We start from the raw sequence: 27,207 nt of genomic DNA on the forward strand, positions 1-27,207 counted from the left end.
TTCTAACTGCAAAGTCTTAAGGTGAGGGGTAAACCATTTATGGGAATGACAGTGTCGGGATCGGGGAAACTTGGTTAAAGGTGCGAAAGTATCGCTGGCTATAGTGAGCCAGTCAGAAACTTGCCCCTGAAGCTCGTCAGTGCTTGAGTCTGTGGGGAACAAGGGACGGGTGAGAGAGAGATGAGATAAGAGTTTGGAGGAGTCGGCGGCTCTCCACTTGCGTGCGGTACCGCCCTCCTGCAGTGGGGTCCTAATCTGGCCAACGGCCGAAAAGGTGGTGTCAATTAAGAAGTGATCGGACCACACACAAGGTGTTATGAATGGGCAGGAGGACTTGACCCCGTGAGCCCAGATGTGGTCAAGGATATGGCCACCGCTATGAGTGGCAGACCTGACTAGTTGTGTAAAATCCAAGCTCGAGAGGGCCTCGAACAGTTCGGTGGCATGGGGGCCGGCATCCTCATTCTGGAACCAGTAATTGAAATCCCCGACAATGATAGTACGGGGGGAAGAGGTGGCAAGATTGGTTAACTGTTCAATAAAGGAGGAGGGGAAGGAAGGCATGGGGTGTGGGGGACGGTAAAGTACCATAAGGGTGACAGCGCCTACCTCGGTCCCAAGACGGAGGACCAGGTTATCCACATCGGGGAGGGTCATATTGGCAGAGGCAATGATCTTAAGATTCTTCCGTATTACCGCTGCCACCCCTCCACCGGAGCGGCCTCCAGGTCAGTTGGTATTCAGCAGAAAGTAGTCAGGAGGTAGTGCAGCAAGGATGTCGGGGAGGGAGTCGTCAGTGAGCCAGGTCTCAGATAGTAAAAGGACATCTGGCTTCTCTGTCATAAGAAGATGGAAAATATCGGCTTGATGCCTGACCATGGAGCGAGTGTTGAGGTATAATACCCGGAGCTGCGACTCGGCAGGGACAGGAAGGGTGGAAGATGACGACGGCCCCAGCAAAGGGGAAGAGTGACCTGGGATCCCCAATAAGGAGATCCTGGTCCAGGTCTCGGGAGGTAGAGGGCAAGCAATGGTTTGTAGACTCATTACAGTGGAGCGGGAATAAGAGATGGCAGAGGCAGCGTCCCTGGCCCCTGGGCCCGTCCGGCCGCGGACGGGCGCAGACGGGCTTAACTCTGGCGCAACTCCGGCGCGCCTCCGTCGCGCCCGCTGCGCTCGTCCGCTGCGCTGACGCATGGGGGACGTTTAAATAGGCTGATGACGAGGGTGGGCAGAGCCAGCAGGGCGGGTTGGGAAGGGTTTTTTAAAAAGAGATAGGTGTCCACCGCTCGTAGTCAGCGGGACTGAGAAGGAGCAGGGCTGCTTGCAGTCAGCAGAGGAAGCAGGTAAGTTTTAAAATAAATGTCAAGTGCCCCCCACGAGCAAGCCCTCTGCCACAGGGCTGCTCGAGTACACTCGGCAAAAAAAGGGGCGGAGCCTAAATAGGCTGATGACGAGGGTGGGCGGAGCCGGCGGGTTGGGAAGGGTTTTTTAAAAAGAGATAGGCGTCCACCGCTCGTAGTCAGCGGGACTGAGAAGGAGCAGGGCTGCTTGCAGTCAGCAGAGGAAGCAGGTAAGTTTTAAAATAAATGTCAAGTGCCCCCCACGAGCAAGCCCTCTGCCACAGGGCTGCTCGAGTACACTCGGCAAAAAAAGGGGCGGAGCCTAAATAGGCTGATGACGAGGGTGGGCGGAGCCAGCAGGGCGGGTTGGGAAGGGTTTTTTAAAAAGAGATAGGCGTCCACCGCTCGTAGTCAGCGGGACTGAGAAGGAGCAGGGCTGCTTGCAGTCAGCAGAGGAAGCAGGTAAGTTTGAAAATAAATGTCAAGTGCCCCCCACGAGCAAGCCCTCTGCCACAGGGCTGCTCGAGTACACTCGGCAAAAAAGGGGCGGAGCCTAAATAGGCTGATGACGAGGGTGGGCGGAGCCAGCAGGGCGGGTTGGGAAGGATGAGAGAGTTTCATGTAAGAAATCATCTTCTAATAGCCGTGTGTGTAAAGGCACTTTATGGTATGTGGCTGTCCTACCTATCAAATCATGATAGGTTGTTGTGTCATCAGGAGGGGAAGGTCCAGATGGATACAAATCTGGTTTGGTATTATTATGTACATCTGCATCATAAGTATCCCAAAGATCATCTTGAGGTGGGAGTGAATATTGATTTCGATCTCCCCTATCCCCTGTATATGACTGCATATAACCCTCTCGAGAGTGCGTTTAAGTGTGAACTGGAAAGAGTTGTGGAGAAAGGTTGTGCACGGAAGGCAGCAGTGGTGAAGTGTTTTTTCTTCTTGTTTGGAGGAAGAGGCACAGGCAGATTTATGGCTTCCTTAAAAGATAATTGTCTCTTAGCAGGTTGCGCCCTATGTCCTGTGTCTGGGTCAACGACCAAATGTTTTTGGAGTGAGTCTAATTGGTGCAATCTCTCTCGCACTGGCTCTACTGTTTCTACAGTGCTCCGATGTTGGTTTCAGCAATTGAATTTTTAGGGCCGAATACTTCGGCTACGAAACCAATTTTTTCGGTGCCCATGCCTGGTGGTGTTTTGGCTGCGGAGATTTCTGCACCAACGGTCTGCTTGACTCCGATGTGGATGGCCTCGGCTCGCCATCTTGCTGTTGGGGCTGTTTTTCTGGAGACAGCCAGTTGCTGCCGATAACGGCCCTAAGGCAGTGGTGGCCCAACAACATTCTTTGCCTTCTCGGGTGGGTGCAATCGACCCTTTGTCGTCATCTGCTGTGTTCAGTGCGGAGGTGGAGTGGGTACAGTACTCAGACTTCTGTGGAGGAATGGCCTGTTCCATGTCGAGTCCGGAGCTCTGATCCAGAAAAAAGCTGCCCTCATCTGTGACCGATAGATGATCCTCCAACTCCGTTTCCGGGTCTTCTGAGCCGAAGCGATCCAGCATATAGTGCACAGCTTGTCGAGACATCTCCATTCTTCGAGTTCTTCGATCTCTGATGGTTTTCTTACATGGAAAATACCTGCAGGCTTCGCAGGTCACCTTCTCATGGTTTGGGGGAAAGGCACAAGTTACACACCTGGTGTAGATTGGTGGGTTGAAACTTTGCAATGACATTTAGGGCAGAAATGGAACGGCATCCGTTCCATAACCGAGTGGCCATTTTTATTGAGAGTCCCTAAGAGGAACGTCATCCCAAAGGGTAAAGGCCTGAGATGGGCCACGGCCAAATAGAGTCCCTTGAGAAATTCGATGGTGATGTTAGAAATGGGGATGTAAGTATCGAACCGCGTTCAAAACCAATACCAACGGTATTATAGACGCGACCGACGATGGTGTCGAACTGAAGCAGAGGAGCACACGTCCTAACCAGATGGCAGGAAAAAACAATCTAACAATGGAGTTGAGGACCATGCGCATTGCAAGCAAGAAGAGGAGTCACTGAACCGTATGACTCTAAAGACTTCTTCGAAGAAAAACAACTTGCATACTTCTGAGCCCAACACTTGGTGGCAGATATATATATATATAGTAACTTTTCAATCCTACAGTACTGTTAAACTGCGAAGACAGAATTATCATGAATGGCAGATGTTGAAAACTAAGATTACCCTTCCATTACCCTATGTGATGTCATCTACCAATGACCACGGTGTAGAAAGCAGGATCCAGACAGCTGCACCTGAATTCAGAGCGGTCCTCTGACATATCAAATTAGAGTTTGGAGATCTGCGCCCCATTCCAAGAGCTGCACCTACTTCCCCAAGAATTTTACCATAGGTGTAGAAACTGCAGTTCGGAAGACTGGACACCTGACCACCCAGTACGTAGAAAAGTGCCCTTGGCCTCAAGAGGGACCTCCATCTGTAAACTTGATCCCTGAATATTTTAATGAGAAACGAGCTAGGTCTTTCGGACGTAACCTCAAAGCACAACACCTGATCCTATAGAAAAGTAGCAAACTCTTGAGTTTGAGGGCTGCATGTCAAACGTGAAATAGAAATAAAATCTAACCTAGGATTCTAAGGCCCTTCATAAGCGACACCAACACTTGTTCAACTTAATGGACTGAATGGCTGTCTCACTAGAACACTCTCACTCTGTGGTTCATTGAAATCTGATTCAAGGGGCACCATAACATAGGAACAGTTTCCCACACAATGTACAATATTCAGGTTTCATTTGTTCACAATATAAAGGAGATCACCAAAACAAATGAGCCCTCCACAAACTGTCACCATGGTTTTTGATGTGTGACGTAACAATCAAGTGTGAATTACAAGACAGAGAGTCCCAAGATGGCACCAACACATATCCAACCTTTGCCAGGAATCCCTTGAAGTGCAAGAGGAGGAGGTGTGAGATGAAATGCCAACTGCCGAATACAAATGGATGAAACTGAGGAGAGCCTCCATTCTGGGGAATCGGCATGCAACAGGGGTGAGCTGGAAAGACAGTACTGATACAGAGGCAAGGAGATGCTGCAGAGAAATATTTACAGGATTCAGCTGATGCATGTTTTGAGGGAAGGATGGCTCCGTTCAGAGCATGGCACATGAAGAACAGGACATGAAAATACTGGACACAACCCAACCGGAGACAGGAGCAGAGAATAGACCTTACAGAGCAGGGTAAAAACACCACAGAGTTTGTAGGTAATCCCTTACAAAATATGGCACAGGTGGTGGAATGATAAATGCCTTACAAGGCATGGAATCGAGCATGGCACAGAGACAAAGAAAGATAATATCCCTTATATGGCATGCAGGAGGACATGCAACAGGAAAAAACTGATATAAAAAGCTCTCCTGCAATATAGCACAAATCGTGACAGGGAAATGGGGAGACTAGGCACATGAAAACTAGAATGAAATGATAGACCTTAAGACTATGGCTCAGGGGCAATGAAAGTCTGTTAAATTATGTGGATTAAAGATATTGGCAGAGAGGCAGCATCCAGGTACCGGTATTGGGAAGGGAATTGTTCATTAGAGACAAAGGAAAAGCAGTGGTTGTGCAATTAGACAAATGCCTTTGTAACAAGAAGGGCACAGATGTGGTTAGTGGATGAAGGAGGTGCATAGTATAATCATTAAAGATGGATCTCACCATTAAGGTCTTCAGTGAGGATCCAAACAAAACCTTGTTCAGAAGCAGATAAAGGCTGAGGTGTGAAATGGAGGACAGGTGGCAAGTTAGAGAGGCGGTCACAAGAGGAAACCCTAAACCCAGGAATTATTTGGTGGTGGCAAGAGAGAATCCCAGGTCCTACAGTCATCCGGGGGCATAGCAATTAAAAAAAGTAACCCTAATAAAAGCAATTAACCAGCTATCTTAGAATCATTTTACACATGGTTAAAAAAAAATCCAGCACTTCTTCTTTCCACTCGGCTAAGGCATGAAGAGGAGGGAGCTCACACATCAGGAGGCGAAAAGTATCTGTTTCAGGTTCAGCACCTCATTAAGTGTGGTGGGGAAAAGGAGAGAGGAAATTTCACATCATAAAAGTCCTTTCCAAATCTTCTTACCAAGAGTATCTTACTTGGGGACATGAATGGTTACCAGGCACCAAAAGATCCCTAATGGGAACAACCAGAGCTTCATTATTTGCCTCTTTAAGGGAATTGTTGGGAAGGAACTGCAATCAGTACATTTGGTTTTCATTCTCCCCCACCAGCTCTCGTTAGGTAAAGCAGGGATGGAAAGGATTCAGTGTCTTAAGAAACTAGCTGGAACGTAGTAACCGATGAGGAGAAGCGAAATATTGGACGGCATCAGACTTAGAAGCAGGACAAGCCGTGTTATTGTCGCTCTCCTCCAGCTGATGTCATTTCACTGGATTCACAGCTGCAGTCTCCTCCTCAGTTATATCCGGTATACTCTTACCATTGCCTATAAAACAAAAGATTGACATTTCTATCAGTGTTGAAGCTTCAGCTGGATCAAAGGTGACTAAATAGAAGACATTTTACTATTTTCTTTCTTTTAGTGGGCACACTGAAAATTCATCTCCTGAAATTTTAGTCAAAATTCAAGTTCAAGAAAAAAAATGTTTTAGAAAATTTAAAAAAAGGTTCCTAAAACAAACCTTCAATATGTGGGGCTTTTGATATTAATTAATTTCGTTTCACTAAATAGCTAAATTAATGTGCATCATTTTCTTAAATTAGAGATATTTGATCTGTAGATATCCAATCCAACATCCAGCCTAATCAATGTTGGCATTTATTCAAGTACAATTTAGAAAACACAAAAATGTAGTAGGTGCCCCAGTAAAGCTGGTGACGATCTTTCTCATTATACCAAACAGTGTACATATAAGATCTCTGTTTAAGGAGGGAACACACAAAGGCTTGTTGCCTACACGCCTATTATATGCTAAGCCTAAGTGATCCATGTAACATTATGTTGTTGAGACTTGAATTAAGTTTGGTTGCATGAAGAAATGTGTTTAGAAATCATTCATTTAATTCAGAGCAAATATAAAAAAAGGTTTAAAATGTGACTGTTACTTTAGAATATAAAGATCGAGTGATAGGTAAACGAAGGGATAGTGTCTGCTTAAAAGAACAAAAATAACAGTATGTTAAACTCACTAGCCAAATGTTTTACAGCAAACACACTATTATTCAGTGCTGAGGCTACCAAACTATCAACCAATTTTTGTATGCCTGTATACAGCAAGATCTGAAAACTGAACTTTAATCAAGACACAAAGGATAGAAGGAACATTTTTAACACATCAATATAGTTCCGCAATTAAACCCTATTGTTTTTTGCTCCTAAAAATTATCAACCAAATATGAGTCCCACTGTGATCAAAAAGGAACCATTTCTTAATTACGGTATTCATGCAGAAGTTACAGGACTATAATTAGGCGCAACCATCGGGTGTACTTTGGAGTTTGTATGACGTGAGGGTCTAACCTGACTGGAACATCCTATGGGAATCATTTGGCCCACATGAAAAATTCAGTTGCTTGGTATTGTCTAACTTTCCCGAGATGTAACACACTGAACTCGATGGTGATCTAGTGTGTGAATATACTTGTAGTGAGTGCAAGGCTGTTCACAAATGATTGATTTTGAAAATCTCATACATATTGAACATATTGACAAGCACATACGTGATCAGTGTGGTCCGGATAGAAGCCAACTAACTTATGGGGCTGAGCTTAAACAGCTGAAAGATGACGACCAATGGATATAGTGTTCAATAGCTTCTATGTACACATCCCACTCCATTTTCAAATTGCAAAAGGTGTCCTAAGAATATATTTAAAAGGCGTTCACCTGTAGGTTATTTAATTATTCTTCATATCCCACAGGAATCCTTAGTAGTTACACCAAAGTGCTCCCCACAAAAGTGAGGTCGAGCCCACTCGCTAATGCTACATGTATCAGGCGAGGTACCAGGCGAGGTCTCAAAGCACGCTACACATTTGTGTAGGTAAGTGTCCTAATAAAAAAATAAGCCTGATTTTCCATTTAAAGTTGGGAAATATGTTCCACACATGCAGTCCATGGAAGGCCTTCTCTCAGTTATATACAATGAACGGTGACATAGCTTTCTAAAGATACTCATAGGCAAGTTTCCATCCCCAAGACAGAGCACTACAACACATGGTTGGAACAGGATTATACTCCCTCTTTCCCCTTCTCTGGAGTCTTCCACTAGTACCAGTGCAACACTATTAAGGGTCAAAACTTACTAATTCATTAAAATTACTATCTTAGTATGAAGTATACATTTAGATTTGTATTGCTGGTATTTAGCATGTTTGAAAAAATAGAACCAAATGTCTCAACATTACGTATAGTGAAATAGTAAACATAAGCAGCAACACAGCATAATGTAGACTGAAATAGCGCCATTTTGGATATAATGATAATACTAAAAGCAATTATAAAGGTATTTGTGCAAGTTACAAGACGTGCTCTTAAACTGGATGCCAGCTTAAATTGGCTGACAAGTAGAAGTGAACAATGTACAAATATAGAGCATGCCTATAAAACAAACCATTATGATGGATAAATCTACCTGTGGATTCCTCAACTTTTGAATTTCCCCTCTGCCAGCATTCCGCAGAAAAGTTTTCTTAGCTCTCCCACGTCAACGAGGATGTCACAACGGCACAGCTCCGCTCGCGACTCCGCATGACCTCACTGGAGCCACCTCGTCGGCGTGCTGACGTCAGTTCCCTTTTTTCCGCACCGTCGACGCATAATGGTTTTCTGGGGCTCTCAAATTAGTTTTGGTTTTATTGTTTCTTGGTGTAGCAGTGTGATGGCTACTTTGAAGAAGTCTGGATTCAAGCCTTTCCAGGGAGTGTGAGGGACATATGTACATCACGGATCCCCACCACGACTATCTCTGGTGCCTTTCGTCGGACCATGATGTAGGAGAGTAGGGTCTGCTTCCTATGGTCACCCTCACTTTTTCCTGTGATTCTCTGGTTTTTCGACTTTAGTGTGGCTGTGGGCCTGCTAATCTGACCCACAGCCCAGCTGTTCTCTCTCTAAATTGATACCATGCACTTTAAGTGCATACCAGATTGGTTACAGGGTCACTCTTGTGAGCCTCTGTATAGTGTACCATAGGTACCCAGGGCATAAGTGTACCCTAGGCCTACCAGGGGCTGCAGCATGTATTGTGCCACCCCTGGTTTGCCTTCCAAACTGGTCTGTTCACACAGCCTGGGTAAGGTGGTGTAATCACCCCTTACTTAGATTATAGTATACCTATATCTACCTTTACATATAGACACATATACACCTATACGCCACTCCTATGGTAGGCCTCGACAATCCTGGAGGCAGAGTGCTTGGGTTTATGTGAGAGGGTGCCCTAGCATGAGCTGAGCCCCTCTGCAGCTTTCGGAACCATCTCCTTCTAGCTGTTCTATGATATAGCCATACCATATACTCTTAAGTGCATTATAATCCTCGCGGTTAATGCTAACTTTGGTTTGGCTTTATCAAAACATGTCGTGTAAGGTGTCAAACACTTTGGAATACTACCCCCCTCCCCCAATTCTGGCGGCGGGGGTAGCATTCCACCCTTCTAGAGGGAAAAGACATGTAAGTTACTGCTTTACCCGGTTAAAGTTAAACAGAGCCTCAGCATCACAAAATGGATGCTGCTGCCACAGACACGAGTCTGACCTCCTGATTCTAGGGAAAACTCCAGCAAGTGCGGCCAGGACAATAGGTTTTCTCCCCAGACAGGGGTTTTGTTTATAGGGCTGCATTCAGTGAATGCATCTAGACACTGCCTGAGGTACACAAGGTGCTCCATGCATAGCCCGGTTCAATCCAGTTGCTGGGGCACTCCAGCCCCAGCTCTGGCGCGAAACTGGACAAGGGAAAGGGGTGTAACCACCCCCTTCTCGGGTCCACCCTTAGGAGGGACCTAGTCAGGTAATCCAGCCCCCTTTCTTAGTATAAGTATAGGAGCTGTGTCCCTGGGACATTAGATTATCCTGGACGAATCTTTGTAAGACATATCTTGGACCTTCGACATTCCATTCTGACTGGAAGACGGAAGACATCTCCCTTGTGGTCAAGGAGTGACCATCCCGTGCAAACAGGCACCAACAGTAACTTTGCCGATCTGCAGTTACAAGGCTCCCGCCGGAACCCGAAGACTCTGCGACTCAAGAACTGGACTTCCAGACTTCTCTGACCACGACCCACATCCACACCAAAGCTAAGACCCCTGGCGGACACGAGAGACATGGGACCGGACATCTTGGACATCCTGCATTTTGCTACCTGCACTCCTTTCCTGAAGCCTCAGTAAGTTGTGCATTGGGGTATGAGAAGCCCCAGCCCCGAGCATCATTTGAACCGAAGCTCAGGCCCCCACACTCTGCGAGTGTCCTGTGGGCCCCGACTTTACATTTGTGCTCGACGAGTCTTCCCGGCTCCTTGCCCGTTGGCTAGTGAGCCCCCTGAAGACGCCATCTTGAATCTAACTTGCGATACTGGTTGCTCCAGGCTTGCCCCAGCTTCCCTAAAAAGGAAAAGCGCCACAGACCTTGCTGGTCTGCAACAAAGCCAATCTCGACATCCTGCGTGGGTTGCGGTTGCCAAGGCTTGTTGGGTCCAATCCGGATACAGACGCTGCAGTCATCTAGATCCATCGTGGGACAGCTCGAATCCAGCTCCTGATCATAGTCGATGCCTCCTGGACCTCGTGGCTGAAGAGACAAACTCACATTCTTCACCTTCAAGCACCCGACATCGCCTGGTTCCTTCCTGATCACTGGCTAGTGACCCAGACTCTGTCCCCTCTGCTTTCAGGTTCTTCACATCTCCAATCCACCCTTGGATCCACCCGGATACTTTCCCTCTGGTCGCCTGCAGCACTTCTTTGCAGCTCTCCATAGAAAACGACGACGAAACCCAACACGAAAAGGCACCTATGCACCCGGCTTCCCTGGGTGAGGTAACACAAGTACTCCGGTGCTCCCGTGGGCCTTGACTCTCCAAGTGTCCTAGTTTAAAAGGGTTCCATCCTAGTCCATCCGGGAGTGTTCTTAATCTATAACTTTGTAACTTTTACGAACTCCATAGAAAGCCAATGGGAACCCGCACCTGTGTTTAGACACTGCACGCGGCTCCCGTGGGTCTCCTACTTCCAAACCTTTGGTTGCTTAGTGTAGCCCCAGCAATTCTACAGGCCTTAGGTCTGCTTTCTAACTCTCACGTGGTAGTTATACCACTTTCTTAGTATATGGTTAGTGAGGCCCCTAGTGCATAACGTATACTGTGCAACTTATTGTATATTAACTGTGTGACTTGTATTGTATTTTTACCTCGGACCTCATAAAGAGTGCAGAGGGGTTGTGTTTAGATTAAATACATATATAATTGATACATACCTTGTGTGGTGTCCTTTCATTTGGTATTCAAGGGATTATAATTGGTAAAACAGCTTGCTTCACATGTTCTCTGAAGTCTTAGCCTGAAGACTGCTGATTCATGCTACCACTAGGATAGCTTTCTATAAGGTTGACTTTACAACCACCATCAATAAGGGTCGATTAGACTGTTACGAGGTGCCCACTAGAACTAGTGGACTTCATATGCAAGGCTGACTTCTCAAACACGAGGTCAACGATTGTTCCAGTTGTCGGAAGATGAATCCAAAGGCACTGAAAGAGCGCAAGGCCAAGCTTTTCAGGGCAAGGGTGAAGGAGAAGAGGAGTCGTAAGAGATCAAAATCGAAGCCGTCGGCCTCGCATACCTCGAAGTTGAAGAAACACAATAAACGGCAAAGGCATGGATCTCGATGTTGATCGTCAAAGGGTAGGGCTTCGAGGTCGGCTTCTCCAACTCTGCAACGTCATACTAAGGATGTTCTCTCGCCGGTGCCTTCTCCTTCTCCTCAAGCGACTCTGACCCCCTCTCCGACGCCAAGGGGTTCTCCGGTGCCCAGGGTTTATCCGGCGCCCACGGATTCTTAGGAGCCCAGGGAATCTTCTCCTGTTCTTGTGGCTTTGTCTGTACCGGATCAGACGTCCCCAGCGCCACAGCCTCAGCCTTCCACGCAGCCTCGATTGGAACCAGACTCTGTTCCTTTTCCAGGTCCAGGGTCGGATGCGTTTCATTTTCTCAATGCGATGTTTGGAATGTTTGCCAAGAAATCCTACCCTACCGGTGTGCCGTCTGGCCCAGTGTGTCCGCTTGCATTCAATTTGGGCATTCCCCAGCAATATTGCCTGGGCACCCTTTGTGCCCTTTATGCAGACAGCAGTTTCCAGCTCCAAGGTTTTCGACGCAAACACCAGTTTCCAGCACCATCTGGTGTGGGGCTATCATCTTTTCAACTTCGAGCAGCGCCATTGCCCGCTTCTGAGGGTCCTCCTTCGACGCCAGCACTGTCGTCTCCGGCGCCGCCGAAGCCAATCCCGAAGATGCATTCAAGGAGAGAAGCCCAAAGGCTGCTGGGGGAAGAGGAATACCAGCAGGATGAGGCAGAGGAGGGAGAAATCCACAACTCTGTTGATGAATTTGAGGGGCTTCGGGAGGCCAGTGGTTTAGACACTTCCCCGGAGTGGGACCTTTCATCGCCAAAGGCCTTACCTTCGCAGGATGTTGCACCATAACATGCGGTCATCAAGAATACTGCTAAACTTTTGGACCTTCAACTGCCCACAGCTGAGGTCAAGCCAAATATTCTTACTGGAGGTGTTGCATTCACCATCTTCTGTTGTGGAACCTCTATTGCCTTTTAATGAGGCTTTAACAGGGCCGATTCTGGTGGTGTGGCACAAACCCTTATTTGGCCCTGCTGTTTCAAGGACTGTGGCAAGAAGGTATAAGCCTGCTACTTTCTTACTGCCCATCCTTCGCCGGAAAGCTTGGTGGTACAAACATCTTGTTCTAAGCAATCGGCAGGGTCGTTTCCCACAACTTCGGGGGACAGGGACTCTTAAGAAATTGGAGCAGTCTGGCAAGGTTTTCGCCACTGCAAGTATGGCATTAAGGTCAACAAATGCCACATGCTTGTTGGGGAGGTATATCCATGCCTTCTACTTCATTTCTGGATATGGCAAGTACGGGGAGGAGGGAGATTGTACATTTGATGTTTCATTCACATTGTGATACATGTTATGTTGCCTTTTGAAAATGAATAAAAAAAATATATAGGGCATTGTCCCATTACATTTTTTTAATTTTAGGAGGAGCACTAATGCATCAATAAACAGGGTCAAGCCATCTTTAATAAGCCAGGACATGCACCCCAACCATGAAGGTGAGTTTTTCTGTCTCACATACAGAAAGCATTCACTGGAACAGACTAAAACAGAAACATGCCAATAGGTAATCTTGGCTTAAGGTATATCGACATTCCCAGATCAATCCCCCCGCCCCCCTCAAAGACCTTTGGGGAGGTTACATTTGAAGGAGATATGGAAAGACCCCATAACAAAAGAAACCACAATTTTCAATAGGTTGCGTTTAGGCTAAAGGCGGTTTAGAAAAAAGAAAAAGCAAAAGAATTGGGGAAGTATACAAGAAACAATTTAGAAGGAGAAACAAAGCTGTTGTCCTCACCTTAAATGAAGCCAAGGATGAAATGTACGAGTTGGGATGCATGCACACAGCACAGAATTGTAAATGAGGGTTAGTATACAGGCAACAAGCATCACAGAAACAGATTATTCAGGAGGTCAGCGCTAAGTCCGAAGTGTAGAAGGAAAAGGAATCATAAAGGTTACCTCCCACATTTTATATCAGTTGAAGATTAACTGCAATGCTCAATGCTGCGAAAGATGGACAGGCTGAAAGGGAAAGCTGGAGACGAGAAAAGAGAAAGAAAGACAGGTTGTCAGTAGAGGAGGCCATCAAGGAGTCTGGAGCACAGAGGAAAGGACAGACAACCATGGAGCAAAAGATCACCTTGGCCAACTAATGAAAACATCCCGATAAATGACAAGATCCCATAATTTTCAAAAGGTTCAGTCTATAAAATGCCTCACAGCCGTCAACTTGGCAGTTTTGGTATGGAGTCCTAGCTGACAACTGAGGGAAAATGTTTTTGAAACAGCTCTGACAGCAAGTGACACTTTCCATCCCTCAATTTTATAATAGGAATCCAAAACTACACTCAGTTGTGGAGTGATTTTCCAGCTCCAAAATCTACTCCCCCAGTTCCATTTTTGTGCAAACCAATCACAAAGTACTGGGGATCCTGCTGGCATGTTAACCAGGAAAGCTCATCTCTACTTCAGCTACTTCATAAAATCTGAAGCAGCAGTCTTTCTGCACGAGGGGCTGAAATGTCTAGCTAAGGGATCTTCAACTTTCATGTTATTAGACCTACTTATGTTGAACAAAATCCTCCTAATCTAATAAGAGATTTAGTAGTCATATCAGGTAAGATCACATTAGTGGCCACCATATGCAAGATTGTCATAAGCGATAACCTCACTGCATCACAGGGTTGCTTGCAGTAATGAAAAATATGCTTAGTCAATGTGAAATGCGTCTACAAGGATAATACATAACAACCATGGCTATAATGTCCCTAGCACCAAGTTAATAATAATTGTAAGTAGTCTCGTCAACACCATTTGATTTTTATTCCTCAAATACCAGCTTTCAATACATTTAAAAAATATACTTTTCTTCAAATATCAGCTTATAAGTGCAGAAAATGAGCATAGGTTTTTGAATATACACTTTCAATTCAATAAGTCTTTATTGCGATTGTTCATCATCAAAGACAACATCATCCAAGGTTAAAACAAACACTCCTTCGCTTAAAATACATCATATGGATAAGAAATATTGGTCAACTAGACTGCTCTTTCAATTTTGGTATACGTATGTTAATTCAACCAGGCAAAAGCTTCTAATTTAGTAGGCTGGGCTGCACACAGGAGAGCTACTTGCATGTAGCAGGAGACGACCAGTAGCTCACGAGCTACTGGTTTGAGAAGCCTGCTCTAGCTACTACAGACGTAGAGCTGCTTAATTAAACAGATACCTCCAAGTGTACCATTTTCAAATATCTACAAAGACAAGTAAGCAGAGGTGGCAGTGGTCTTCCAGCTTTACTATAAGAAAAAAACAGCAGAAATTGGACAGAAAGGAATGGTAACCTGCCACAACCATTAGTTTTGTACTCACAAAACAATGTTCTTGTTACAGGTCTAATTGGAGATTCCTTTAAGTGAAAGGTCAGAGCATCCATTCTAAAATGTCTAAACGACTTTAAATCCACAACTGATGGGAGTGTTAAAAAGAATATGAATTTGCAACTGATTCATGCTTCGAAAAGGCAGTGGCTCCATTTAAGTGTCTTCAGATGGTCACTGTATCATTTGAGCATCTTCAACCGATCACAGATTCTTTTATCTTCAGTATATTAATAATCGACATGGTCATTGTTTGATCCCTCACATCTGTGACTGTCACAAATAATGCTTTTGTTGTGAGAAATCTTTTATACTCAGGAATGAGACCTAAAATACCCTTTTTAGCAAGTAAGAAAAGTAGTACGACTTCAAGCAAAAGTGCTTTGTTGGTCAGCAGCTAACCACTCAAAACCACTGCACCTCAAAGGATTCAAGTACAGCCATTCTCTTTAGTATCGTAATCCAGTTTGTGGCGGTCTTTTTCATCCTTTGAACAAGGGACAGGGGTGCCTTTCGACATCAAAATCTTCTTACTGGAGCCAGTCGCAGTAAGGGGAGCCTAGGAATTCACACTGCAGGAGCCGTCGTGGAGGTCAGCTTACGCTGGACTCGAGGTCAAGCTCGCTGGGGAGACTTCAGTGGCCAGGTGAGCCACTCAGACTTGGGCTGTGGGCGTCGGGTGCAGAGTGGGCAGGAATCGTGGATCCAAAGTCCTTGGAGTAGATTTCTTCTGGACTGATCCGCTGTCTACGGGAGATTGTAGTCTTTTTCGAAGGCAGCAGTCATCCATGGGGTTTTCAGAGGTCACTGGCTGCAAGACAAGTCACCTTTTGGTAGCAGGCTCTTCGAAGCTGGAGACAGGCCAGGAGGGTAGGGGCAAAGGTAGCCTTTGTCTTCAGGCTTCTCTGCAGGGTCAGCTTCAGAGATGTTGTCTTTTTTCTTAGGTCATCGCAGATCTAGTTTCCAGGTCTGTGGAGCTACCTAATACTAAATTTAGGGGTGCTTTACGGGAGTAGCAGGTACAGCTAATGGGCACCTTACCTGGGGTTACTACACCCACATTATGCCACCCTCCTGTGGGAGGGGGCATAGACCTAGTCCTGATTGGAGGAGTCCCCTCATCTTCAAGATGGAGGGGACTGAAAAGTGTGCTTAACTTTGCCTCCTCCACCTGAAGGGTGGAGTTGGCAAAGGTGGGCACACCTCCTAGTCTCTCTGAATTTTACAGCTGGTTTTCCTGACCAAAATGGGGGTGTAAACCGGGGACTGCTATCTGCTGCTAGCAGCAGAGGTTTGGAGGGCGCATTACAAAGATGGCAGGACTTCCCCTTCGAGAACTGGCCCATTCTGGGGGAGGAGGTGTGACACCTCTGCCCAGGATGCGCATTGGTTCTGGTCCCAGAGAGCAGAGGCTCTCCAATCGGGGTCCAAAAACATGTATGTTTGTGGCAGGCTGCCAGAAGCCAGGCAGTGCCCACACCAGGGTCACTAGGTTTTCAGGGGGCACCTCTGAGGTGCCCTTTGATACCAAACACTCCTGGTTTCAGAGAAGCCATCACAGTGCTAGGGAACTCAAGATGTCGAGTTTCCAGCCCATGTGCTTCTTATAGCTTCCCTACACTCACAATATTTAAGAATTTGTTTTAGTATTGTAGGGGCATATCTACTCATGCAGATATGACCTCACCTGTGATATAGTGCACACTGCCTTAGGGTCTGTAAGGCCTCCTAGAGGGGTGACATATCTATGCCTGCAGGCAGTGCTGGCTGGCATGGCAGCCAGGAAGAGTGCCATGTTGACTGTTGTTTTTCAGCTAACAAGGGCAGGCAAGCAAGCTGCAAAGGCATCGGCAAGGTCCTACCTAGTGAGGGTGGTGTGGGAGGGGGAGGAAGCAGGGGAACCTCTTCAGCTTCCAGATCCTAGGTTACCCAGGGTACCACTTACTAGGGACTTACAGTTACAATTGTGGAGATGTTCAGATCAGAAAATACTTTATTCGACTCTTGAAGGAGCCATAAAAGATTGCACATACATGTTTACAATTTAAAACTTTAAAAGCCAACAGGTCCTTATACACAGAGTTTTATACATTTATAGATAGTAATTGGTATTGACTACAGACCTTAAAAGCAGTATAAAGATAGTTTAAAAGACAGTATATAATTTCAATTGTTTCTAATGAGAGTACGTATTCCATTGCCAGTTCATAGTTTCTAATCCCAACAGCAAGTAAGAGAGGGCCGATAAAACGCTTCCTCTGGGGAATATCCAGACTACAGTATAAAATAAAGTGCATAGTGCTTTGACATGATCGACTATCACAGGGGCATAATGGAAGTGATGCAAACCATGTTCCTCGAGAGGGAAAAGCGACTAGGTAATGAATTGTTTTTAACCACAGCCTTGTCGGCAGGAATTTCCGGCTTTCATTTAGATCAATTTGTAGATACAGTGTGGGTTCTCTGTCGCTGGGGGAAGGGTTCCGGTTGTTTAGACATGTTATAAGTAGTATCTATCCGCTGAAGGCTTTGGTAGAAAAGAAATTTAATAGAGACAGGTGAAACAGAGTGTCAGGATTTCTGTAATATTCGGAGACACTCATTTTGGTAAGCTTCATTTTGAGTTATCTTAACCCAGGACTATCTAGACTCTTATCCAGTCCCATACGATCAGTCAATATTGTCCTACACAAGGTAGCCTCAGGATTTTTCCAAATTTTTAATCAAAGCAATAAAGGTTGTAATGCAATATTATCTTTCAGGGAACTCATTCCTACTTCATCATGGGTAAAAGCATCAGGGGAACTCTGGGGCACTGACAGAAGTCTCCTTAAAAATGTATTTTCCATTATTTGTAATGATTTGCAATTCATATGTCCCCAGACCCCCGCCACAAAGTTTACCACTGAGAGGCTCTTGCTCTTATAGATCCATAAAATCTCCTTGGTTGGTTTGTGGTAGAGTGTTTTAGCAAATCTAAAAATAGCATCATTGGATTTCTGGAATTGCATCATTCTAATGTTTAAAACGTGTTCTAAATTAAAATCAGCATCAAATGGTACCCCCAGATATGTAAAATGCATAATCTTTTTAAATTTCTTCACCCCTAAGTAAAAATGTCCTCTTTTTAGAATTTTTTGGTCCGCATTCCATTATAAAAGATTTTGTATGATTGACTTTTAAGCCCAAACCATTCATAAAAGCCTAAAAAGAATCAAGCAGTGTTTGTAGGCCATTTGTTGTCCTGGCTATCAGGACAGGGTATAATAATACAAGAATTTGACACATATTTAGTCTTGGAATATCCTTCCCCACTGCACAAAGTTGTTCTTCCAGTCCATTTATATATAATGAAAAGAGGAAAGGAGCCAAGACACACGCCTGCCTTACCCCTATCTCAGATGGGAATTTTTCTGTAAGATCTCCTCCGGTACTATAGCGTACTGAGGCCGAGACGCGTTCGTGGAGCCTGCTTAAAGTAATAAATGCACCATCAATCCCCATTCTTGACATTATGTACAATAATGTGCAGCGGTTTATGGTGTCAAATGCACAGGTTAAGTCCATAAAGGCTAAACGAATACTACCCCTTTGGGCTTTTCTGTACTTTTGGACAATTCGTGCCAAATTTAGTGTTTGTTCCACTGTACTCAGCCAGGGCAGAAACTGGTATATCGAAAGTGCTTGGTGCTCGAGTGCCCATAGTGCCAATTTGGCCAAGTTCACCCTGCCAAAGATCTTGACAGAACTATCTAGCAAAGAAATTGGGCGGTAACAGTGAGGCTGGGATTTATTCCCCTTTTTAAAAATTGGAACTATGATAGCTTCCTGCCAGGTCTTAACTAGTGGGCCTACTATTGCTGCCTTAAGGACATTTATTATCACCGGGGCCCAGAAGTATGGTAAATACTTGTATAAATCAACGAGGATCCTATCCGGACCCGGGGCTTTCGCTGGGCGACTATTCTTAATTGCCAACTTAACATCCCCACCTCCATTGAATCACTTAAATCTTTAGCAGATCTCCTATCATAAACGATTTCAGGTGCAGAAGGATCCTTTAATAATCCTAGCTTTGGTGAAAAAATAACCGAAAAATGATTAACCCAGGCTTTAGATGGGAGCACAAATTCTAGTTTAGTCATTTCGTCACCAGTCATGGGGGATGCATTTACCACCCCCCAGAATGCATGTGAGCCTTTGAGGCAGTTTTTAAGTCTTCCCAGGCCTTGTCCTTCAAAAACTGTTTCCTTTCCCAGATAACCTCTTATAATCTTTCCTGGCTTTTGCTATTTCCTCTTGGTTCCTCTGGGTCTTTCTTAAGGCAGACTATAGGATCCTGTGGGTTTCAGAGCAGCTCATATTAAACCATCTTGGGTAGTCAGGGGCTTTTTTTGCTGGGCTTAGTTAATTCATCTGACATAATAACATTTAAATTTGTGAAAGCCTCAATAACATTTTTGGGGGAAGCAGAGTCAGAGAGCAATATTGCAATGTTAGATTTTTTTGTTTTTCATAAGGTCTATTAGAAAACACTTTGTCAACTTTTTCCCATTTAATGTTAATCCCCTTATTTCTGTTATATTCTGCTCCCCCTCCCCACTAAATATCACATCTTATTTCCTAGTAATGTAATATATCACATAGAAACTTACGTAAAAGCATGGAACGGTTACTGTAGAGCACAAGACTAATTCCAATTACCAACAAAAACCCTAACCCTGGGATGTGGAGCAACGTGCCACCCAGCGTAAAGTTTGTCAAAGGGGGAAGGGGAGGGGGGGCGTGTTTTGGAGGTCAGAAAAACAGAGGACTCAGCCTCCTATATCTACTGTAATAACCAAAGATTGGACTATCTATCCACTCATTAGATTAGGTAGAAAACAGCAAGTTTCTTAAAATAACCCTCACCCACCAGGGTTTCCCATTGGTGGCATGCTTCATCATAGGGTTCTTCCTGTCCCGCTGCAGAAGGGTGCGTGTTATAACTTACGAATACATGGGAGCACTTTGATGATATACTACGAAGAATGGGGAGGTATAAGAATAGGAGGGTCTTATCGGGGAAAAAAAATGATAAAAAATACCTGGCTAAGTAGGGAAAATAAATTATTTTTACCTCTTGCTGGTATGGTTAAAAATGGGGAAAAATGAAAGACATAGGGTTATGTGCATGTACTTCATGGATCTACATGTGTCAAGCCTTACCCCACAGCTTTTTGTCGGGACTCCCGAATGATCCCTTAAGCCACTCCTACTTAGAAAAACAACTCTTGAGTGAGTATTCAATAAGTTTGTCAAAAAGTGAAAATTACATTCCAAATTGCTAATGTTTCTTTTAGAAATGTAAAGTGCCAAAACTTGGCCTCATGAGCTCAGATGGGGAAAAAGGAAGGTTTTAGTCAGACTTTCATTAAATCTACTCCCTTTCCTGTGGAGATAGCCTGCTCAGACGGTAAAGCACAACAATGCCCTGTCAGGGTTAGTAAGTGCAATATAACACAATTACAATATAATACATAACCTACACTGAAACTATTATAACACTCCACCGGCTAATGGAATATGCTACTCACCAGTATGCATCTGTTCTTGGCATGTAGGGCTGCTGACATTTATATCTGTGCATAGATCGCCGCCTAGTGTTGGGTTCGGATGATTGCATATTGTTGTCCTGGAAGAGTCTTCGAAGTATCACGAGATAGGTGGCTCCTCCCCTGGACTACAGTGCGCATGGGCATCCTCTCCATCCTCAGATTGTTTTTCGCCATTGTGGCAGAGATGGAGTATGATACAGTAAGTGATGACCATGCAGGAGAATAATTCTGAGTGCTACAGCTGCTACAGGCACCGGGGAAGAGGGCGGCCGATATAAATGTCAGCAGCCCTACATGCCAAGAACAGATGCATACTGGTAAGTAGCATATTCCGTTCGAGGCATGTGGGCTGCTGAATTTATATCTGTGCATAGAATAAATAGCAGTATCCTCCTTGGCGGCGGTTGCCCGTGCCAGCTGCAGCAGTCTGAAAAAGAGTTCTGAGAACAGTCTGACCTACAGCAGCTTGCTGTTTAGAGTGTACATCCACGCAGTAGTGTTTGGTGAATGTGTGTATGGTGGTCCATGTGGCTGCTCTACATATATCCTCTAGAGGAATGTTACCTAGGAAAGCCATGGATGCCCCTAACTTGAGTGTGGAATGCGCTCTTGGGGGAATCGTTAATGTGCGTTTAGCCTTTTGATAACAGATTTGTATGCACTTAACAATCCATCGGGCTATACCTGATTTTGAAATTGGGTTGCCTTTGTGCTGTGGAGAGAAGGCAACAAATAGTTGCTTAGTTTCCCTGAAATCTTTAGTCCTGTCTATGTAATACAGGAGAGCTCTTTTAACATCCAGTGTGTGCAGTGCTCTGTCTGCCACTGAATCAGGATTGGGGAAGAATACCGGCAGTTCAATTGTTTGGTTAATGTGGAACTGTGACACCACTTTAGGCATAAATTTAGGGTTGGTACGCAGCACTACCCTATTAGCATGAATTTGAATGAAAGGCTCCTGAATAGTGAGGGCTTGCAGCTCACTAACCCTTCGCAGCGATGTGATCGCTACTAGAAAAGCCACTTTCCATGTCCGAAATTGTATTTCACAAGAGTGAAGAGGTTCAAAGGGTGGACTTATTAGTCTGGTGAGAACTATGTTTAGATTCCAGACAGGCGAAGGTGGGTGCCGTGGAGGAATTACCCTTTTGAGTCCCTCCATAAAAGCTTTAATGGCAGGCACTTTGAAAAGCGAAAGGTGCTGTCTGTTCTGAAGGTAAGCTGCCATTGCAGCCAAATGTATCCTGATGGAACTATAGGCTAGATTGCATCTGTATAGGTGCAATAAATAACATATGATGTTTTGCGTTGATGCATCCAGCGGATTTATGTTATTGTTGGAACAATAAATGACAAAACGCTTCCATTTTGCCGCATAGCACGCCCTGGTTGTAGGACGCCTAGCCTCCTTGATGATGTCCATACAGTCAGGGGGCAGGTTCAGGTAGCCAAACTATGACCTCAGGAGCCATATTGCAAGGCTCAACTGTTGCGGATCTGGGTGCTGAATGTCTCCATGGCTCTGAGTGCGGAGACTGTGTGTGAGTCACAGTCGCTGGTGGGGCACCACTGAAAGTTCTAGGAACGTGGTGTACCATGCTTGCCTCGTCCACGTTGGAGCGACTAGGATGAGAGTCATGGAGTGCTGCTGCAGTTTGCGCGCTACCAGCGGTATGAGCGGTGCTGGAGGAAAAGCGTGCGCAAATCTGTTTGACCAGTTCATCCATATCGTATTGCCCTGAGACTGCGGGTGTGGGAACCTGGCGGCGAAGGTTTGGCATTTTGCGTTTTCTTGTGTGGCGAATAGGTCTATTTCTGGATGACCCCACTGCTGGAAATACGGTTGTAGCACTGAGGGATGGATCTCCCACTCGTGCATTTGATGGCTGTGCCTGCTGAGCAGGTCCGCCATCTGGTTGTCCTTGCCTGGGAGGTGTTCCGCCATGAGGAACATGTTCCTTTGAACGGCCCACTTCCACATGCTCTGTGCTAGGTGTGACAATTGTGGAGAGTGTGTCCCTCCCTGCTTCTGGATGTAATACATTGCAGTCATGTTGTCCGTCCGGATCAGCACGACTTTGTTGCACAAATGCAATTTGAATGCCTTCATTGCCATGAAGATTGCCATCAGTTCTAGTAGGTTGTTGTGCATCTTTTGCTTCTGCGTCGTCCATAGGCCCTGCACTGTGTAATAGAGGACATGCGCTCCCCAGCCCTGGAGAGATGCGTCCGCTGTCAGCACTATCTGTCTGTGGCACAGGCTCATGGAACGGTCGTCCCCTGCAAAGGTTTTGTGTGTTCCACCAATGCAGAGAGTTGTATGCACGACCGGTCACCCACACTAGGTCTTTCAGTTGTCCCCGAGCCTGGTTCCACTGTTGCGCTAAGCACTCCTGAAGCGGACGCATGTGCAGCCTCACGTGTGGGACTATAAAGATGCAGGAGGCCATCATGCCTATTAACTGCATAAACACTTGCGCTGGGAGTGAGTGTTGGGGCCTGAATTTTTTAATCAGCACCTGCATGCTGTTGACTCCCGCTGAGTTTGGCTGTGCTGTTGCTGTCAGCGTGTTTATTTGGGCGCTGTTGTACATGTGCGGGTTGAAGATGAGATTTTTGGTAGTTTAGTGAAAATCCTAGACTGTGTAGGAGGTGAATTGTGCGGGACATGTGGCTGGCACTTTGCTGGGCCGACTTTGCTTGGATAAGCCAGTCGTCCAGATACGGAAAGACATGGATGTGTTGTCTCCGAAGGTGTGCAGCTACTGTTGCTAAGCACTTGGTAAACACTCTGGGGGCTGTGGTGACACCGAAAGGCAGGACCTTGAACTGGTAATGCTGCTTGTTGATGGTGAACCTGAGATATTTCCTGTGACTGGGGTGAATGGGAATGTGGAAATATGCATCCTTCAGGTCTAGGGTTGCCAGGAAGTCCCCTTGACTGAGCAATGGTAGAACTTGCTGCAAAGTGATCATGTGAAAATGTTCTGACAAGATGTATTGATTCAAGGGTCTGAGGTCCAGAATGGGCCAGAGAGACCCGTCCTTTTTTAGGATTAAGAAGTACAGAGAGTACACCCCTGTACCCAGTAGTTCTAAAGGCACGAGTTCTATGGCCCCTTTTTGCAGCATGGAGATGACTTCTTGCTGCAATAAGTGCATGTGCTCTGCGGACATAGGACGGTGCCCTGGGGGTATGTTGGGTGGAGTGGACATTAGTTCTAGACAATATCCGTATTGTATAAGCTGTCTCACCCACCTGTCTGTGGTAATGCTTTCCCAGACTGGCAGGAACTGCTGAAGTCTTGCCCCGACCGGTGTCATATGGTCCGGGGGCAGTGACAAGACGTCACTGTTTATTGGTGGCGGAGGATCTGGCATTATTATTTCCCCGTCCTCTGCCTTTGGTGCCGTTCCCACGGTATCCACCCCTATTGCTTTTGTTATAGGTGGTTTGTGTGCCTCCTTTATTGTATTGGGCTTGCTGTGATGCTTGTCCCCTAGAAGCTCCCCTGTTACCGGAGCGACGAAAGGAACCGCCCCTGAACTGTTGTGACTGTAGAGCTCCCATGGACTTGGCAGTTTCCGTGTCATTTTTTATTTTTTCTAGGGTTGTGTCTACATCAGGACCAAACAGAAAGTCAGGGTTAACTGGCTGATTAAGCAGAGTAGTTTGGATCTCCGACTTGAAACTAGATATGCGGAGCCAGGCATGTCTTCCTAGCATCACACTAGTGTTGATGGCCCTAGCTGCCGTGTCAGCTGCATCTAACGCACATTTAATGGATGCGTTTGAGATCAGCTTCCCCTCTTGTATTAGCATTTCAGCTCCTTCCTTATAAGCATCAGGCAGGTGTGGTAGTAGCTGCTCTAACGTGTCGTAATGAGCCCTATCATATCTGGCCAATAATGCTTGTGTATTTGAGATTCTCCAAATATTAGCCGCTTGAGCTGCTACACGTTTGCCAGAAGCTTCCAAGATCTTTGATTCTTTGTCCGGAGGAGGAGCATCACCACTTGTCTGAGAGTTTGCTCTCTTACGAGCATTAGCCACTACCAAGGAGTCCAACGGGAGCTGGCCTTTGATATACGTAGGGTCTACAGGCGCAGGCCGGTTCTTCTTTTCAATCCTGGGATTCACAACCCGTGCCTTTGTTGGTTCTTTGAAAATGTCACTAGCGTGTTTGAGCACACCTTTCAGCATAGGCAACGTCTTCACTGATCTTTCTGAAGTTGAGAAGGTATCAAACAGAAAGTCTTCCTCTACTGGGTGAGCGTGCATATCCACATCATGGTTAAGGGCTGCCCTCTCAATCAAGGCGTTAAACACAGCAGTATCCTCATTAGGTGATGTTTTGACTGCATAGGACTGAGTGTGAGGCATGGTGTCTGGCTCATCAGGGTCAACAGGGTCAGTCAATGGTTGGGACTCCTCTTGATCCGTGTCAACAGGATAATTAAACTGGTCTTCATTGTACCCTTCATGTACATCCTCAGTGGCATGTGTGGGAGAATAGGTACAGTCCTGTCCATAGGACTGTATAGGTTCAAAAAGAGTAGGTTATGTGGCAGAGTCCCTCTTCTTTTTGAGTGGTATTTTGTACGACTCCATAGGAGTTTCCGGCCTGATTTTCCTTTTATAAAATCGTGAGTCTTCCTGAATCGGAGTCGATTAATAGTTTCGACTGATTATCATAGTTGGGCGCCTGGAACAGAACGTCCTGCTCTATGGGTCGAGTGGTTGAAGCTACCGATAAAGACTTGGATGTGTCGGTGTCCTTTTGGAGCTGGGCCGCCTTAGGTCGTGCGGTCGGGGGCAGTCCGTACTTTATCGGCGCCGTAGGCATTGAAGCCAGACTGACCTGCCTCGAGGGAGGCGTGGTTTTCGATCCGACCGACTTCGACTGTTCAGCATGTTGTATATGGCCATGCGTAGACTCGAGCTGTTGGTGCGCAGCAGGTACGCCGTTTTGCTTCGATTGGATATGTTCTTTCGGGTCGAGTGTTGTTTTCGACTCGAATGCCTCGACAATTACTGGCTTCCGAAGCTTCGGTTCGAGGGTCTTTTGAGTTTTGAGTCCTTCGGTAGGGTCGCCATCTTTGGCCCCGGACGTCGACGACGTGACCGTGACGCGCTTGACTTTAGAGACTGGCTCACTAGCTCCGATCTTTGGGTCGACACCCCCGTGCGACCCAGTCGGGTCGATGACACCTTTTGACTTGATTGGTGCCGAAGACGTCGAGCCGATGACTGTTTTGATCAGTTTCGGTTTCGATTTCTCCACTGGTTGTGGGCGATCGACCGATGGCTCTTTTGAAATGTTCTTAGCCGGGCCTGGAAGCGGGGCTAGAGAACGTGGATGAAGATCTCGGCTAAGGCCTTCCGGCGATGCCTCGACCTGAGCCGTGGAAGGTATAGAGTCTTTATTAGGCCCCGCTACTGCGGTTGGGCCTGGCTCATCGCTCGAGTAGTCGTCGACGGCTCCGATGGCTTGTGCGTCGTCTCCTACCTCGACGATGTCTTCATTCTGGACGTAGATTTCCTCTTCGTCCTCATCATAGTTCGAGTTCTGTTCCGACGCGGGATCGGACTGTCGATCAGGATCCTCTTCTTCTAAACCCTCTTCGTCGTCAGCCTCGAAGATGTTCTCCGGGTCGGGCGCCGACTCCCGTGCCGACTGTCTTGCAGCACGTCGAAGCCTAAGAGTCTTCTTCGACCTGAATCGAGAACAGGCCATGCAGCTGGCCTCGTCATGGTCCGGTGAGAGACATTTATTGCACACCGGGTGCACATCGATGTGAGGGTATTTGGAGTTGCAAACGGGACATCATTTGAACGGACTCCATTCCATCGTCGATCTTGGATGGGGCCTCTGGTGTCGAAAAGGCAAGCGGCCGTCGACGTCCAGCTCGAAGAGCTGGAACAAGTACGAGGCACCGAACGAACGACAATACCGACGCCCCGAAGGCCTTGTGAAAAAGTTTTTATAGTTATTCCGAACGCGAGTTAAGAAAGTACATCCGAACCCAATGGCGGAAAAAAACAATCTGAGGATGGAGAGGATGCCCATGCGCACTGTAGTCCAGGGGAGGAGCCACCTATCTCGTGATACTTCGAAGACTCTTCCTGGACAACAATGTGCAATCATCCGGACCCAACACTAGGCGGCGATCTATGCACAGATATAAATTCAGCAGCCCACATGCCTCGAACATTATAATATAATATTGGTTGTAGTTCATACAGGCTGCCTAATAGTTCCCTTTACTTTTCAAGTAATACAAAACTGCTGCAAGTCTTATCCATCATCCTAGAGCGTACCGGTCTACAACAATAAACCCTCCATTACTATCTGAACAGATGTGGAATAACTGAAGAGATCTGCCACCGACTGCTGGCTAACAGAAGACACAAATTTAGTCTACTAATGCAGGTCCAGACTAGTCACATACTACGGCCACTTCTTTGCATCAGACAATGACAGTCAGATGTGGGATGATATTAAAGTCCAACCCAGCAGATCTCGCAACCACTTGTCTCTCTAACCTGTGCCTGCCCAGGAACATAAACATTTTAAACAAAAGAACTTAGAATGGACAATCCAGTGCAGTAATCAGCTAGGTGGACTATTAACAAAAGAAATACCAAAAAAAGATCTGCAGAGCTGCTAGTTTACTAAAAACCATTAACTGTATGCATATCTCTCACACTTCTTCATCCATCACACTGCTCAGCACTGAGTCCCATAACATGATAACCGCACCTTTGTGTCCTCATGCACAACAAGGAAATACTTCCCATATAGGATCAAAACAAAGACAACACCCTTCTAGTAACACATCCTACACGGTGTAGCGTGGTACCCATGTTGGCAAGCACTTTAACGCCCGACAAAGTGGTAGTAAGCGCTATAGAAATGGAGCAATACAATAAGAGAGGACTTGGAGCACATGCATGCTTTAATCCTTTGCCCACTTTTGCTCATAATTCCAACAT

General features: G+C 46.0%; 2 protein-coding genes across 7 annotated transcripts in view; one reads left to right on the forward strand and one right to left on the reverse strand.

The window, feature by feature from the left end:
- Positions 1-27,207, forward strand: part of LOC144792096 (uncharacterized) — a 710,230-nt gene that overhangs the window by 480,708 nt on the left and 202,315 nt on the right. The window lies entirely within an intron of this gene.
- CNNM3 (cyclin and CBS domain divalent metal cation transport mediator 3) overlaps positions 1,649-27,207 on the reverse strand; it is a 289,936-nt gene continuing 264,377 nt past the window's right edge. Inside the window, exon 8 of one of the 2 annotated variants that reach the window (XM_078666961.1) lies at positions 1,649-5,854. In XM_078666961.1, coding sequence (XP_078523087.1) covers positions 5,790-5,854 — 65 coding nt within the window. In that variant the 3' untranslated portion in view covers positions 1,649-5,789. Of the gene's footprint in view, positions 5,855-13,190; positions 13,268-27,207 lie in introns of those variants that run through there. The other variant, XM_078666962.1, reaches the window with a different exon arrangement.

The sequence above is a fragment of the Lissotriton helveticus genome, chromosome 11 (assembly GCF_964261635.1).
Source record: "Lissotriton helveticus chromosome 11, aLisHel1.1, whole genome shotgun sequence".
In the NCBI taxonomy this organism is placed as follows: domain Eukaryota; kingdom Metazoa; phylum Chordata; class Amphibia; order Caudata; family Salamandridae; genus Lissotriton; species Lissotriton helveticus.